General features: G+C 34.7%; 1 protein-coding gene across 5 annotated transcripts in view; it reads right to left on the minus strand.

Moving 5' to 3' along the window:
- Positions 1 to 13,973, minus strand: part of CHL1 (cell adhesion molecule L1 like) — a 214,199-nt gene that overhangs the window by 66,000 nt on the left and 134,226 nt on the right. For all 5 annotated transcript variants that reach the window (XM_046668608.1, XM_046668627.1, XM_046668592.1 and 2 more), the window contains one exon: positions 10,169 to 10,356. In XM_046668608.1, coding sequence (XP_046524564.1) covers positions 10,169 to 10,356 — 188 coding nt within the window. The remainder of the gene's footprint in view (positions 1 to 10,168; positions 10,357 to 13,973) is intronic.

The following is a 13,973-nucleotide window of genomic DNA, read 5'->3' on the forward strand; positions in this document are numbered from 1 at the left end:
TGGAATTTATTAGGGGTTATTCCATATCTGCATTTCATTCTTAAACTGTGGTTCACAAAAGATTATCATTATTCTTAGAAATCTAAAGATATACTCATTTATTGTAAAATTTCTTCTTGAGCAGCTTTGTGAATTTCCTATATATTTGTTTCCTCGCCCCTCAATCCCCACTCCAATTCCTTTGTGGTTGAGAGAATTTGCTGCCCTTTCTCTTATCAATGTACCAGCTGGTTACAATGAATTGCTTTTTGTTTAAATTCAAGGACCTTTGAAGGCTTAACATTGCAGGGGACAGCATGGTTATTATAGTGCCTTCGCAAGTTCACAAGGCAGGCTTCAGTGCTCTGTACACATTCAGTCATGTGACAGTCCTCAGTGGATCCCCTTTTGGTCTTTTCATTCCTGGAGATTTCCCCCGCAAGTCTGGAAACACATTTGAGATGGCAACTGTCTTGGAATCATGCTTTTGCTCTAGGCAGCTTGAAATTTCCATCAAAAGGCAGGAAAACATGTTTAGTACATTCACTACGTTAAGATCTTGTAGATAAAATATCAATGTCATCTATTTGAGAAAGCCTTAGCTTTGACTGAGAGCAAGTTATTATGCAAGTCATTTTGTAGAAAGTATACCTTATCCAAGTAAAGTGCAGTAACTTACAAAACCATTATGTACCCAAAACTCCAAATTCAAATCACTTGTTTAGTGTAACTTATTATAACTAAAGCCCAGTGTTCATAGGCATTGAAGTTAACAGTGTTGTTGAGTGGTTAATGTATCTGTTTACACTCAGATACAAGGGCCAACACAAGAAGGGAAACAGATGAGAAAATAGAAACAGCATGCAATCCTGTTCTATAACAAACAAACTTTACAGTGTCCAATATAAATACATAGTTCCCCGGATGAGCTCTATCGTAAAGCAGCTACTAATAAGATGTATAAAGTTCGCATTGCAGAGCTGCCCTCTCAGAGCATTCAGAAAAATCTAACGATTCAAACAGATAACATTGCCAGTGAAGCACTACCATCCTGCATTAATTAAATCTAGACTATAAAATTCTAATTCTGAAAATGTAAATATGTAATTCAACTGGCTTCTAAGCCATCAATAATTTAAAAAATTAAATTTATAGGTCTACCAAACCCTTTATCACTGCCATAAATCTTTGGAACAGCTTTTAACCAAAGATGAAATTAATATCTGGAAATAGGGAAGAATATTTATATATTTAATAATTTAATGTCTGAGAATAGATATTGCGAAGGACATTAATTTGTCAGATTTTTTTAGGCCTTACTCTTTGACTTTGAAACTATTTAGTGAGTCTGATGCCATGCTAGAAAATGAACATTTTAACATCCACAGGTAAATGTGAAATTTAATTACTGTAACTCAACAGCAGGCATGAAGTCTTCCTTAATCCGAACAAAGAAATGACTCCACTTAAAAATAACTTCAACCAATGACTTTTCATAATTGTGTTTCTCTGGTGATAAACATTAGCATTGTTGAGTTTGGACAGACACAATATGCTTAAAAGTAAACTGTAAACAAGCATTTTTCATTTTTGAGGCAACTACACTGCTTTAGCTGGCCAACTTATTTCAAATGAGTACCCCATCAACACCAAAAACAGCTTAATTGTGTTTCAATGAGACTAGGCTTGACCATGGAATAACCTCTCTGTAAAGGGATCAGAATCTTACCTGTACATCAGCATCTACTCAAGCAGGACTTTAAGAATGTTTGGAAATCCCACCATAACCAAGTCTAGATGAAGCCAATTTCCTTTCTATATAATGTCACTACCAGTCCATCTGCCTCAGGAAATAAAGCATATCACAGCAGCCATCTCTTTACTATTCTCCAACAGGCTTCCACAATTATTTTTCAGGGTAGCAGATAAATTTCCGGGAACAACTCCAAGGGTATAGGCTCCTGAAAACTTCCCCAGTTGGAATCCAGCATGAAAAAACTTCCCTAGAGACAAGTTGGCTGCACACCAGCCTTCTTACTGGAACTATCAACACACAGCAAACCTACAAATCTCAAATCTTCAGGAGCTCTACAACTTGAGGTGTTGGCAATGAGTTCTGAAACACATCATCTCAATTCTTTCAATCTAATATACTGAAAAAATAATGTCGTCATATTTGAAATATAGAAGACTTCTGAGAAAAGATTTTTTATCTATAGGATTAACTGAGTTGTAGCCCAGAACCTAAAAATAACCAACTGGCTATGTAGCTTCAGACTGATATCTTTATCTTTCTGTGCCCCTTTTACTTTTCTCTGGCATCCTAGAATCCTTTGAACTTATCTCTCCGGGCTCCTCAAAAGTCTCACTGGGTTAGAAGCTTCTTAAGGGAAGGGATACTATAAAATGTAAGCTGTATAATCCCAGCACACCAACAAGCTTAATAGCGAAGACTAATAAGGAAATGGCATCAGGGTAATTTAAATAAATATAGATCATGCTCACTAACCACTTCAATAAAAAATGTACTGACAACATAACGACTACCAAGTTATGTAACTCTACAGATTATCATTCTCTGGCACTCAAGGAATAAAATCAAGTCTCCCTATGTTCCCCTACCTATCTGATACTCTACTGAGTCTCATACTCTACTGACAAGGCATTTTTGACAGAGAAGTACAATGCGTTTCAGCTCATCTGCCTTTCAGCTCATCTAGATGATGTTACCTGAATGATCAAAGCATAGGCAACACTGTATAGTTATACATGTGATCTCTGGAGCCAGCCGCTTGGGGCTAAATCCTGGCTTCATCACCTACTATGTGACCTGCATCTATTACTTAACGGCTTCAGTTTCCTCTTTCATAAAATGGAAACTGTAATAACACCTAATTCATTGATTTGTGTCAAAGTTTAAATAAACCATTTCATATAAATCAATTAAAATAGTGCCAGGCACTTAACCATCACTCACTATATATTGGCTATTATTCAAATATTTTCACTTGGCATGATACATCCAGCCACATGGTACAGAGATGAGATGGGCAAAAGGACAGAGTTTTCTTCTACTGCTGTTTGTGATTTTCCCTGTAGCCTCTATTCTAACAACTATATCAAAACAACTCTAATTTTATGCAAATATTTGGAATTAACTTTTTCAAGAGGAGGTAGGCACGGGGTCAGAGAGGAAGAAATATTATGTATTTCGTGTAGAACCTATCATTTGTTTAATGAATTATTTCCCCCTCCCCTCTTCATTAGGTTAACCTTCCTATGTCAAAGAGCTTTATCTGTTTTGACTTCTCGCTCTGTTTACAGGACTGGCCTGGTGAGCTTTAAAGCGCCTTACATTTCCCTTGAATGTACTTGGCAAATTGCTTACAGTCTGGCATCATTATCATGAATGCATGCTACTGAGCTCACATGCTGTATCACCCCTAACTCGTTTCCGTCTGTAAAGAGATTTAATTGATTCCCATTTCCTGTAGAGTACTCCATTAATCCACTTAGGACAACAGAGAAATAACATTGCCTTTCAGTCCATGAGCTCATAATGAATTCACACTAAGCAAGGATGCCCAAATCAGCCCATTTCATTCTAGTCATTCACATACTCTGACAGATGAGAGCAAAATCCTCAGCCTTAATTAAACCTTTAAAACTCAAAGTTGCACTCTCAACTGAATAAACTGATCTTCTTTGGTTGGTTTGCATATGTCAGCAGAAGAAATTAGCATATACTACTGGACCCTGCTTTTGCTATGCTATCCCACCCAAATCAGAGTAGTAAAGATTTGGTGTATGTTTTAAGGAAATTGTCTTCAGGAATCTGAGGAAGCTATACAAATGTAGAAACCCAGCAGACTAGTAATTCCAATTGGTTGTCGTTAAGAGTATATAGAGGATTTTTATCCCTAAGTCTGCCATTTCTAAGGTACTTCAATAGTGTGTGGAAATTGCATTTTTATTTTTATTCATTCTTTTATTCCTCAACCTATGAGGCAATAAATCAATCATTGATAATATGCATTTATGTGGTATCTACAAGACAATAGAGTAGAGGAAAAATAGGATAGCATGACATCTTTCTCATTTTTAAGGATGCGAATTGATACATACAACAATCAAAAGACTCTCCTAAACAGAATATGACTAAATCCCTTTAAAACTCCAGAGAATTTACAAGTGGATATTCCTAACAGAACTATTTGGAATAGCACAAAATTGGAAATAATCCAAATGGCCATCAACTGGCGAATGGGTAAACAAAATGTAGTATATCCACATAATGGAATATTATTCAACAATAAACAGGAATGAACTACTGATATATGCTACAATGTGAATAAACCACAAAAACATGCTAAGTGGAAGAAGCTAGATGGAAAAGATCATATATTGTATGATTCCATTTATAGGAAATAATTCAGAAAATAAATTTACAGAGGCAGAAAGTAGATTAGTGATTGCCTGGGGCTGGAAGTGGGAAGAGAGAGTATCTACAAATGGGTACAAGGAATCTTTTGGGGATGACAGAAATGTTATATTGGGTTATGATGATGGCTATACTGAATATTTTATGAAAAAGTCACTGATTGTGCACTTACTATAGGCAAAATTTACAATGTATAAATAATACCTCAAAAAATTGTCTAAAAAATCAGAGAAAAGAAAAATCGGTACAGGCTGAGATAGACTGGGAATGCTAGGTGGAGAAGAATAATCTCTGCCCTGAAGGATGGGTAGTATTGAGTAGCCAAAATGGAATTATTTATATCATCATTTCAACACTACTGACTGTTGTCATAATGAAGGCTAGAAAGCAGCTTACCTTCTCCCAGATCCACTCACCACATCCACAGGATCTAAGTAAGGAGCGTCTTTGTTTTGTTCACTGCCCTATCTCAAACTACTAGAAAGTAGCTGGCACATCAAGGGAACTTAAGATTTGTTGAATAATTCACTAACTCTCCATGCCACATCTTAGAAATCCATTTAGTTAAACAATTTTTCCTGTGTTTGAAAACAGTATGCTGTGTTTGATTGTTTGTTTCTCTTTCCTTTCACTCTTTCTCTCCCTAGAAAACTCAACTATAAAATTGTTGAAAGCAGAAAACTGAACATTGTGTATAAAGGTTTCTGTTTGTAGGGAGTAATAATCATAGATTTTCAGCTACTGTACTCATGCAGAAACTTAAGTGGCTAAAGCCTTTAAGATTAGTCTAATGAAAACTTTAAGAAATGAGAGATATAAACTCCAAAACTTGAATCACAAAGTTTCCATCAATATAAAAGAAAAATCAATTCTCTACAGCTTGAGAGAAGAATCAATTGGTCAAGGTTGTATGAAGCTTTAAATGATCTCTGATGTACAAACTCCTAAGAACCAGGGTGGTGGTCCTATTCAAAATATAAATGATTACAGAAAGCTGTTATATTATGAAGTAACTTCCGGAGAGACTGGAAATGATGCATAAGAAACCTAATTTATTTTTCTCTTTCCTACAGCAGCAGAAAAATGAAACAGTTAGCCACCACACAGCTCAGATCCAGCTCTTATCTCTTAGCTACAATACTAGCAGATTCTGGCCAGAATTTACCTTATATTGTTCATGTCTTCACTTAGTCTGCTTCGATAACAAGAGAAAATATTTTTTTAAATCCTTTAATTGCAGAATCCTCTACTAAATTGTGCCGCTTCCTTCTCTGCAATAGGTCTAGCTACCACCTTTTCTTTTGTGTCTCCATAGCAACCACTAGAAGGCAGATTGGGGATCATTCTAACGCCTTGTCTGCTACAACAGGTTTTTAATCTCTCTCTCTCTCACTCTCTCTCTCATATCTTATTTCAGTTAACTTATTTCACATAGATAAATAGACAAACAGACAGATAGATAATGTCGTTTTATTATTCCCAACCACAATTTTCACGGTAATACTTTCTGATCCAGAATTCATGAGCATTTCCTATTAAAAGTCATGTCAAATCCAAACTCCTGTGACCGATTTCCAAGCTTACATGTCGCTGCTCTGTCCATTACTATGCTATCATATCTTATTTAATAATCCAGTACATCTAATTCAGACAAGTCAGTATGCTACATCCTTACTAATTTTGTGTATATAAAAACAGTATTTACAAAATAAAAGTAAAGAATAAAAAATGAAAGAAATACAACTAAGACTTTTACCCACCAATGATTACACAAAAATGTAACATCACCATTATCTTTCTGGCTGGTGTAGATGCTATTCCCTCCCCATTCTACTAGAGGTAACTAGAATCCTGAACTCTGTTTTTATCCTTCTCTTGTTTTTCACTATAATTTTCCCACATAAAAGTATACTCCTAAACAATATTTTATTTATTTTTACATATTTTCAAATTATGTAAATAAAATCACACTATATTTCTTCTAAAATTTGCTTTTATGGTTCAATGTAATCCTAAGGTTCATCAGTTTTCACTGGTGAGTAGTGTTTTTGTATGAATATACCACAACTCATTTATTCACTCTACTGTGGGTGGACTCATGTTTTTTCCAGTATATTTTTTAATATAAACAATGCTACCACAAATATTCCTGATGCACATGGACAAGGGGTACATGCACATGGGCAATGAAATGGAATTGCTGGGTCATAAGAGCATCTTCAACTAAGGAGGCAATGACAAAATGTGTCCCACAGACCAAGCAGTAAACTATACTCTCATCAGTGTGGATATGTGTTATGACGGCTGGAAATTCCCACCTAAAATTGTTAGTCTCAGACTTTGCTATATTTCCTAATTTTGTGGGCTCAAACGCTGTTATTACCTGGGTTACAACTGATCCATTTCTGATTACTAATGATACTTAGCACATTTTCATATACTTATTGGCCATTCCAGTCAGAGGTGGAAGTTTATGTCTTTTTCCACTTCATTTTCTGATTTCTTCTTAGAGGTTGGTAAAATTATTTACAAATACCCATTATTATTTTTATTTATATTCATTGACAATGATTTTTCTGGCTTGTGTCTTACATTTCACTTTCTTCTTGAGGTCTTTCAATGAAAAGAGGATCTAAAGATCAAATGAAGTCAAATGTATCCTTAATGATTTCCTCCATAGAGCTTTAATATGTCTTGTTTAAAAAATCTTCCCTACTTCAAGGTCATCAATACATTGTCCAAATCATTTCCTAATTTTTGGTTTGTATTTTTTTTTTGTGAGGAAGATCGGCCCTGAGCTAACAACCTTTGCCCATCTTCCTGTTTTTGCTTGAGCTAACATCTGTGCCAATCCTCCTCTATCATATGTGGGACTCTGCCACAGCGTGGCTTCACAAGTGGTGCCAGGTACATGCCCGGGATCTGAATCCTTGAACCCCGGGTCACCAAAGCTGAGCACACAAACTTAACCACTATACCACCAGGGTGGCCCCCTCTAATTTTTAAAAATAGTTTTCCCTTTCACAGTTAAGTCTTTAATCCCCCTGGAATTAATCTTTTATATGAGGTGAGGTAGGACTCCAAACAAATGTTTCCCTATGTGGATAATCAGTTGTTCCACATCACTTAGTTTGAAAAAAAGAAAGAAAATCCATGCTAGCTCTTTCCGACATTTTCAGATATGAGGGCTTGTTTCCAAGTTCTCTGTGCTGTTCCACTGGCCTGCGTGTCTAACCCTGCACACAGCCAGACTTGCTTAATTACTGGAGATTTACACTGAGTTTTGTTATCTGATAAAGCCTAATTCCACTGACTTGTTTTTATTCTCCAAGAGTTTCTACCAAGCTTTGCCCTTTATTCCTCAAATATACCTGTGAATCAGTCACACTCCACAAACAGACAGACAAACAAAAAAACAAACTATAGACATTTTGATTTCAATTATTCTATCTATCAATTCATGGAGAATGACATGTTAGCATTCCTGAGTCCTCCAGTCCATGAAAATGATATTCTCCCATTTATTGAGATAATTTTGTTTTTCCATAAATATGTATATTTTTCAACTACAAAGTTTTCACACCTCTTTGTTGGACTTGTTTTTTGCTCCTAGATTATTTTCTCCCTTCACTGTATTTCTTTTGAGTTTATTTTGTTACCTTAAGTGAGCTCATTCATTTTCATCTAAAATTATGTTACCTAATAAGCTTAGATATTAATGTTCATCCTTGCTTCTTGTCTAATATGTTTTTAAGATGAAATTATCCCTCTACATAATACTTTAGGTGCCTCAAGCATGTCTTGCTATGTAGAATTTCTACTATTGTCACTTCAAAATATATTCTATTCTACTTTGCCATTTCTTATTTGACCTATGTGTTAGTTAGAAATACGTTTATTAATTTTCAAAGATATGACTTTTCTGGTTTTCTTTTTAGTACTGATTTCAACTTAATTGCATTTTGGTCATATTTTCTTCAAAGCTAATACATCATCAAATATTGAAAAAAATGTATTCTGCAGTTTTAGGTACAATATGCTATACATGTTCATTAGCTGGAGCTTGTAATAGGGTTCTTTAAATTTTCTACATGCTTACTGATGTTTTTCTCTACCTGAGCTACCAAATAATGAAAGAGAGACGTTACTATCTCTTATTATTATGATAAATTTGTCTATTTCTTCTGGTAGCTCTATTTTTGCTTCATACATTTGAATATAATATATGTCTTGTGACTTAATCTCCAGGAAGCCTTTTTAAAATAAAGTCTATTTTGACTGATATTAAGATAGCCATACTTACTTTCTTTTAAATAGTATTTTTCTGGGATATCTTTTCCATCTTTTTAGCTTCAAAAATTCTATATCCTTATGATTTAGGTGTTACATTGCAAATAGTCTACAGATTTTTTTTTAGTTTGGAGCATTTAGTCTACTCACATTCATCATGAATTAATGATATATATTTGGATTTATTTCTACATTTTTTCCTTTCTGCTTATCTCACCTTTCTTTCTTTTTCTCTCCTTTCTTATTTTTTTCTTCCTTTTCCTCTCACCACATAGGTTGATAATCATTCACATTTTTTTTTACTTTTAGTATAATTACTCTATAATTTTAAGATGTATACTTGGAAGAGTCTAAATTTGATCTGTATTCTAATTTAAATCCAGTCTCCTGCCCCACCTGTAAGGATAAGGCACATGTGCTTTTTATTGTTTGTTTTTCTGAAGTTTGTGTACATTCTGTCCCCCAGCATAAAGTATTCACATCCTGCGACATCTATGACTTTGACTTCCTTCAATGTCTAGAACTCTGCAAGAAGAAATTTCCAAATAGAAGCTAATGACAGTCTTATACATAGGAATTTATTCTGTCAAGACTTCAGTTAGAATCATGTAATGCTAGCCAGCTTAAGACCAGGAAAAATAAATGACCAAATATGAAAATTGGTCATCAGAGATCCCATGCACATAGGCCAAATATGGTAATGTTGAAGTCACTTACTCTTGGTGACAATTATTGATAAATAACACCCTTAATATTAAAGTAGTTTACAGTTTTCCACGATTATTCTGTACAGAAGACATTATCAATATATATCAATTACTGGTTCTCCTCTCCTAATGGGCACTCATAATACTGAAGTTAGGTGAGGCTGTGTGACTTGCTTTGCCCTACCTAACAAAACTTTGAAAGAAGTTGCCAGTGTAACTTCTCATTGGAAGCAATTTTCCATGCTGTTTGCCTCAGATTCTTGGCCATGGTGACACGAATTTCATATGATACAGTCACAGGATAATGGTATCTCCATCAGCTTGGATCACCGAGGAACCTGCCTGGAGAATAGCTGCCCTGAAGAGCTGTCAGACCCACAGTTAATCCCACAATCAAGGAATAAGCTTGTGTTAACACAGGGGCTTGGAGATTACTTATTGCTACAGTAAAACTTAGCTGAAGCTGACTGATAATGTATGTAACTTAATTCCTATCCTATCAGGCAAAGTGGATATTATTTTTCCCCATGTGAGATATAAAGTTACTGAAACACGACAAAATTACCTCACTTTCAAGGTCATCCACTTCTAAGTATCAAGACCTGGAAGAGAATTTCTCTTACAAATAAAATTTAAGGCACACATAAGCTGACTAAATTGACAATGTGTCATTTCGTTAGAGCCCAGTATAATTCCTACTTAACACTTCACAAAAATGTTTGTAAAACAAAATCTCCATTGTAATACTTACTTGGAACTATAAATTCTATTTCTTCTGACACAGCGACTCCGAGTTTATTAGAGGCAAAGCAGCGGTATTTCCCTTGAAAGTGAGATATGTGCCCCTCATTTGGGATCTTGAATGTTCCTGAGTTGTTAGATACAATTATTCGAGGATCAGAGAGGTTAAAAGGCTTGTCATCCTTAGTCCACGTAAATCTGTAAGATAAAATGAAACTTAATCTTGAAAAATCGTAACATATTTCTTAAAGTATTGATTAAAAAAATGTATAGAAATGACAAAACCAAGACAGTTTATGGTAAAAAAAAAAAAAAAAACAACCCACATATATTTAATAGAATATAATAAAATACAAATAAGGGCCTCAGAAGAATCTGAGAAATCTTACCAGCTCCTGTTAACTGAAACTTCACGTTCCACTAAAATTCATATGTTGAAGCCTAACCTCCAGTGTAATGGGGTTAGGAGGTGGGGCCTTTGGAAGGTGATTAAGTCATGAGGTGGAGTCCGCATGAATGGGATTAGTGTCCTTAGAAAAGAGAGCACTCTTACTGTCTTCCTCCACGCGCTATGAACCAGGAAGCAGCCTTCACCAGACACCAACTCTGCTGGTGCCTTGATCTTGCATTTCCCACCCTCCAGAACAGTGAGAAATGAATATTCATTGTTAAAGCACCTAGCCTGTGGTATTTTTCTTATTGCAGCCTGAATGGACTAAAACACAAGCCATAAAAAAGCTGTTACAGGGGCCAGCCTGGTGGCGTGCTGGTTAAGTTCGTGCACTCCACTTCTGCGGCCCGGGGTTCACCCTTTCGGCTCCCGGGCGTGGAACTATGCACCGCTTGGCAAGCCATGCTGTAGAAGGCATCCCACATATAAAATAGAGGGAGATGGGCATGGATGTTGGCTCAGGGCCAATCTTCCTCAGCAAAAAGAGGAGGATTGGCCACGGATGTCAGGTCAGGACCAAACTCCCTCAAAAAAAAAAGAAAGCTATTACAAACTGGGAGAATATAAGTTGAAGGCAGGCTTTGTTCTATTTTTAAATTAAAGTTATTTTTTAATTTTTCCAAGTAGAAAGATAATGTAGGACTTTTACTAATATTCTGGAGACTATAATAAATATAAATATGTAATGTGTGTGTATGTGTATGTATAAAGATCACACTCAAAATTCAAAAACACACAAGTACTATTAAATTCGATCACATTTCCATCAATATTTTTAGATATATTTGCCACATATTTGAGACCACATGAATATATAATTTCAACAATGGAGTTTTTCCAGTTATTACAATGCTAGTAAAGACAGTTTTTATGACTATATTATCTTCTGTCATATGGTTACTATTTAAGTTGCTTAACTATTTTCATTTTTTCCCTTTTATAAGCAATACTATGGTAAACAGTCCCACATATTTGTTTTTTGGTGCTTGTCCAAATAATTCTCTAGGTCCAAACAGTTCTTCAGGCCAATTCCTTAAAAGTGAGATCAATAAACCAATAACATAAGAAAATTTTTATAGCTTTTATAAATGCTGCAGAATTGTTTTCTGGAAAAAATATACACAGTTAAATTCCCACTCCAGCATGTGACACTGTCATATTTATGGATTGACAAGGCTGTAAAAAGCTTTTTTTAATCTTTATCAATCTAACAGACAAATAACGACTTCCCAGTTTGATTTTATTCAGCATTTTATATACAAGTGTGACCCATGTAAATTTGGGTATGTTTCAGGACACCAATTCTTACGCTGATGTATCTGATGATTCTTTCAACAGGAATAACAAACCTCCATGGGATACATGTATATCCCTGAGCCAACCTCTGTTGCCAATCTTTTTTTTTTTCCTCAAATATTGGCACCTGAGCTAACAATTTGCCAACCCCTTTTTTTTCCTTTTTCTCCCCAAATCCCCCCCCAGTAGATAGGTGTATACTTTTAGTTGTCTGTCCTTCCAGCTATGGCATGTGGGATGTCGCCTCAACATGGCCTGATGAGTGGTGCCATGTCGGCGCCCAGGATCTCAACCCGCAAAACCCTGGGCTTCCGAAGCAGAGCGCACAAACTTAACCGCTCGGCCACGGGGCCGGCCCCTGGGACATATATTTTTGTTAGGAGTATGCCTGCCTTCTCCACCAGCAACTTCTTTCACTTCTCTCTCTCTATGTTTTATGTTTTCCTTCCAAAAGGATATGTAGAATCTATTCTTTTAAATTCCACTATGTTGACTGGGATCACTTCACATATACAGAATTAAACACTTCCATTTGACAATATGTTACATCGCCTTTTCATTCATTCCAATCTTCTTTTGTGATCCTAGACAGAATTTTATGGACACCTCCCCCAGTTGAGATCCTACATAGCTCTTGTTACATAGTTTTAGATATTGTTTTTCTTGATATTGCTGTCACTGTTGAGATCGCTCAATCTGTTCCTTTTGCTATTGTGATGGATATGTTTCTCTTCTTGTTTTCTAATTATTTTCTAACTGCTTTGTGTAGCATCTAATTAAGCTTTTTTAAAAAAGATTTATTTATAATTGACCACTTAATGCAACACTTCGTATTTATAAAAGCTTGTTTTTGTCCAATGTATTTTCTTGGATTTTCAGATAGAATATCAAATTAATAATAATATAATATTATTAATCATATTTTCTTAATATTTATAGTCTTTATTTTATTTTCTTACACAATTGTATTGGACATGACTCTAGAAAAATAAATAATGGTGTTAATAGCAGATACTCCATTCTTATTTCTGAATTTATTAGACATGTTAGTACATGCTAGTAGTATTTCACAATTAAACTCGATGCTGGATATTGACATGATAAATACATTTAATCATTAATCATCTCTGGTGATTGTATGATTTTATCTTTTGATATAATAATTTGGTTAATTAATATTAATATAAACCATAATATTGATCTATATTCACATTGATTGACTAAATTCTTCTTCATTCTGTATAATTCTATCCATATTTACATACACTGATAGAATATATTCTATTTGGTAAAATACAGAAATAATGATAATATAGCATGTTAATGATACACTAAGAATGATTTTTAAAATATCAAATCATCAGGCAATAATAATGTTAGTCACAATACAATTTCAAATAGTCAATTTTCATTAAATATGTATGTTCTTAATGGATATAAAATAATTAAGCAAATCAATAAAATTACGTAGCTTTGCTGCCCATTTTAGAATCACCCGGAACTTTAAAATCTGAAATTCTCCCCACAGCTTCTCCCTCGTCACTCTTAATAAACACACATTTCTTTCTCCCTTCCAAAACACAGGAGGTACTTTGAAAGAACTTCATCACTGATTAGGATCACCTAGAGTAACAATTATTTAATTTAAAAACACTGGATAGTAATTAATATACCACGTAGATAGTATTCTGCCATCCGGGATGAACAAATATTTCTATAACAACTTAAAAAAGGTAAAGTAACAACTTATTCACTGAATAAGATATGCGTCACATTTAAGGACATGCAATAATAAATATGTATAAAATACCATTTATAAACGTATTAACTTTTGGCTTAATAATTGCTACCTTTCACTAAGTAGAATAAAGGATCTCCTGTTTTTTAGCCACCTTGTTCACTTGTAAGGTAAGGAATTGAATATTTCCACAGTGCCGAAGTCTATGCTAAATATTTAACATAAGAATTTATTTTATGGTAAAAATAATTTTGACTGGCAGAAGAACATATGAAAAATAACCAAACTTTATTTTTATAGACATGGCTACCACTCATTTGGTAACGTTTA

This window comes from Equus quagga, chromosome 1, assembly GCF_021613505.1.
Source record: "Equus quagga isolate Etosha38 chromosome 1, UCLA_HA_Equagga_1.0, whole genome shotgun sequence".
NCBI classification, from domain to species: domain Eukaryota; kingdom Metazoa; phylum Chordata; class Mammalia; order Perissodactyla; family Equidae; genus Equus; species Equus quagga.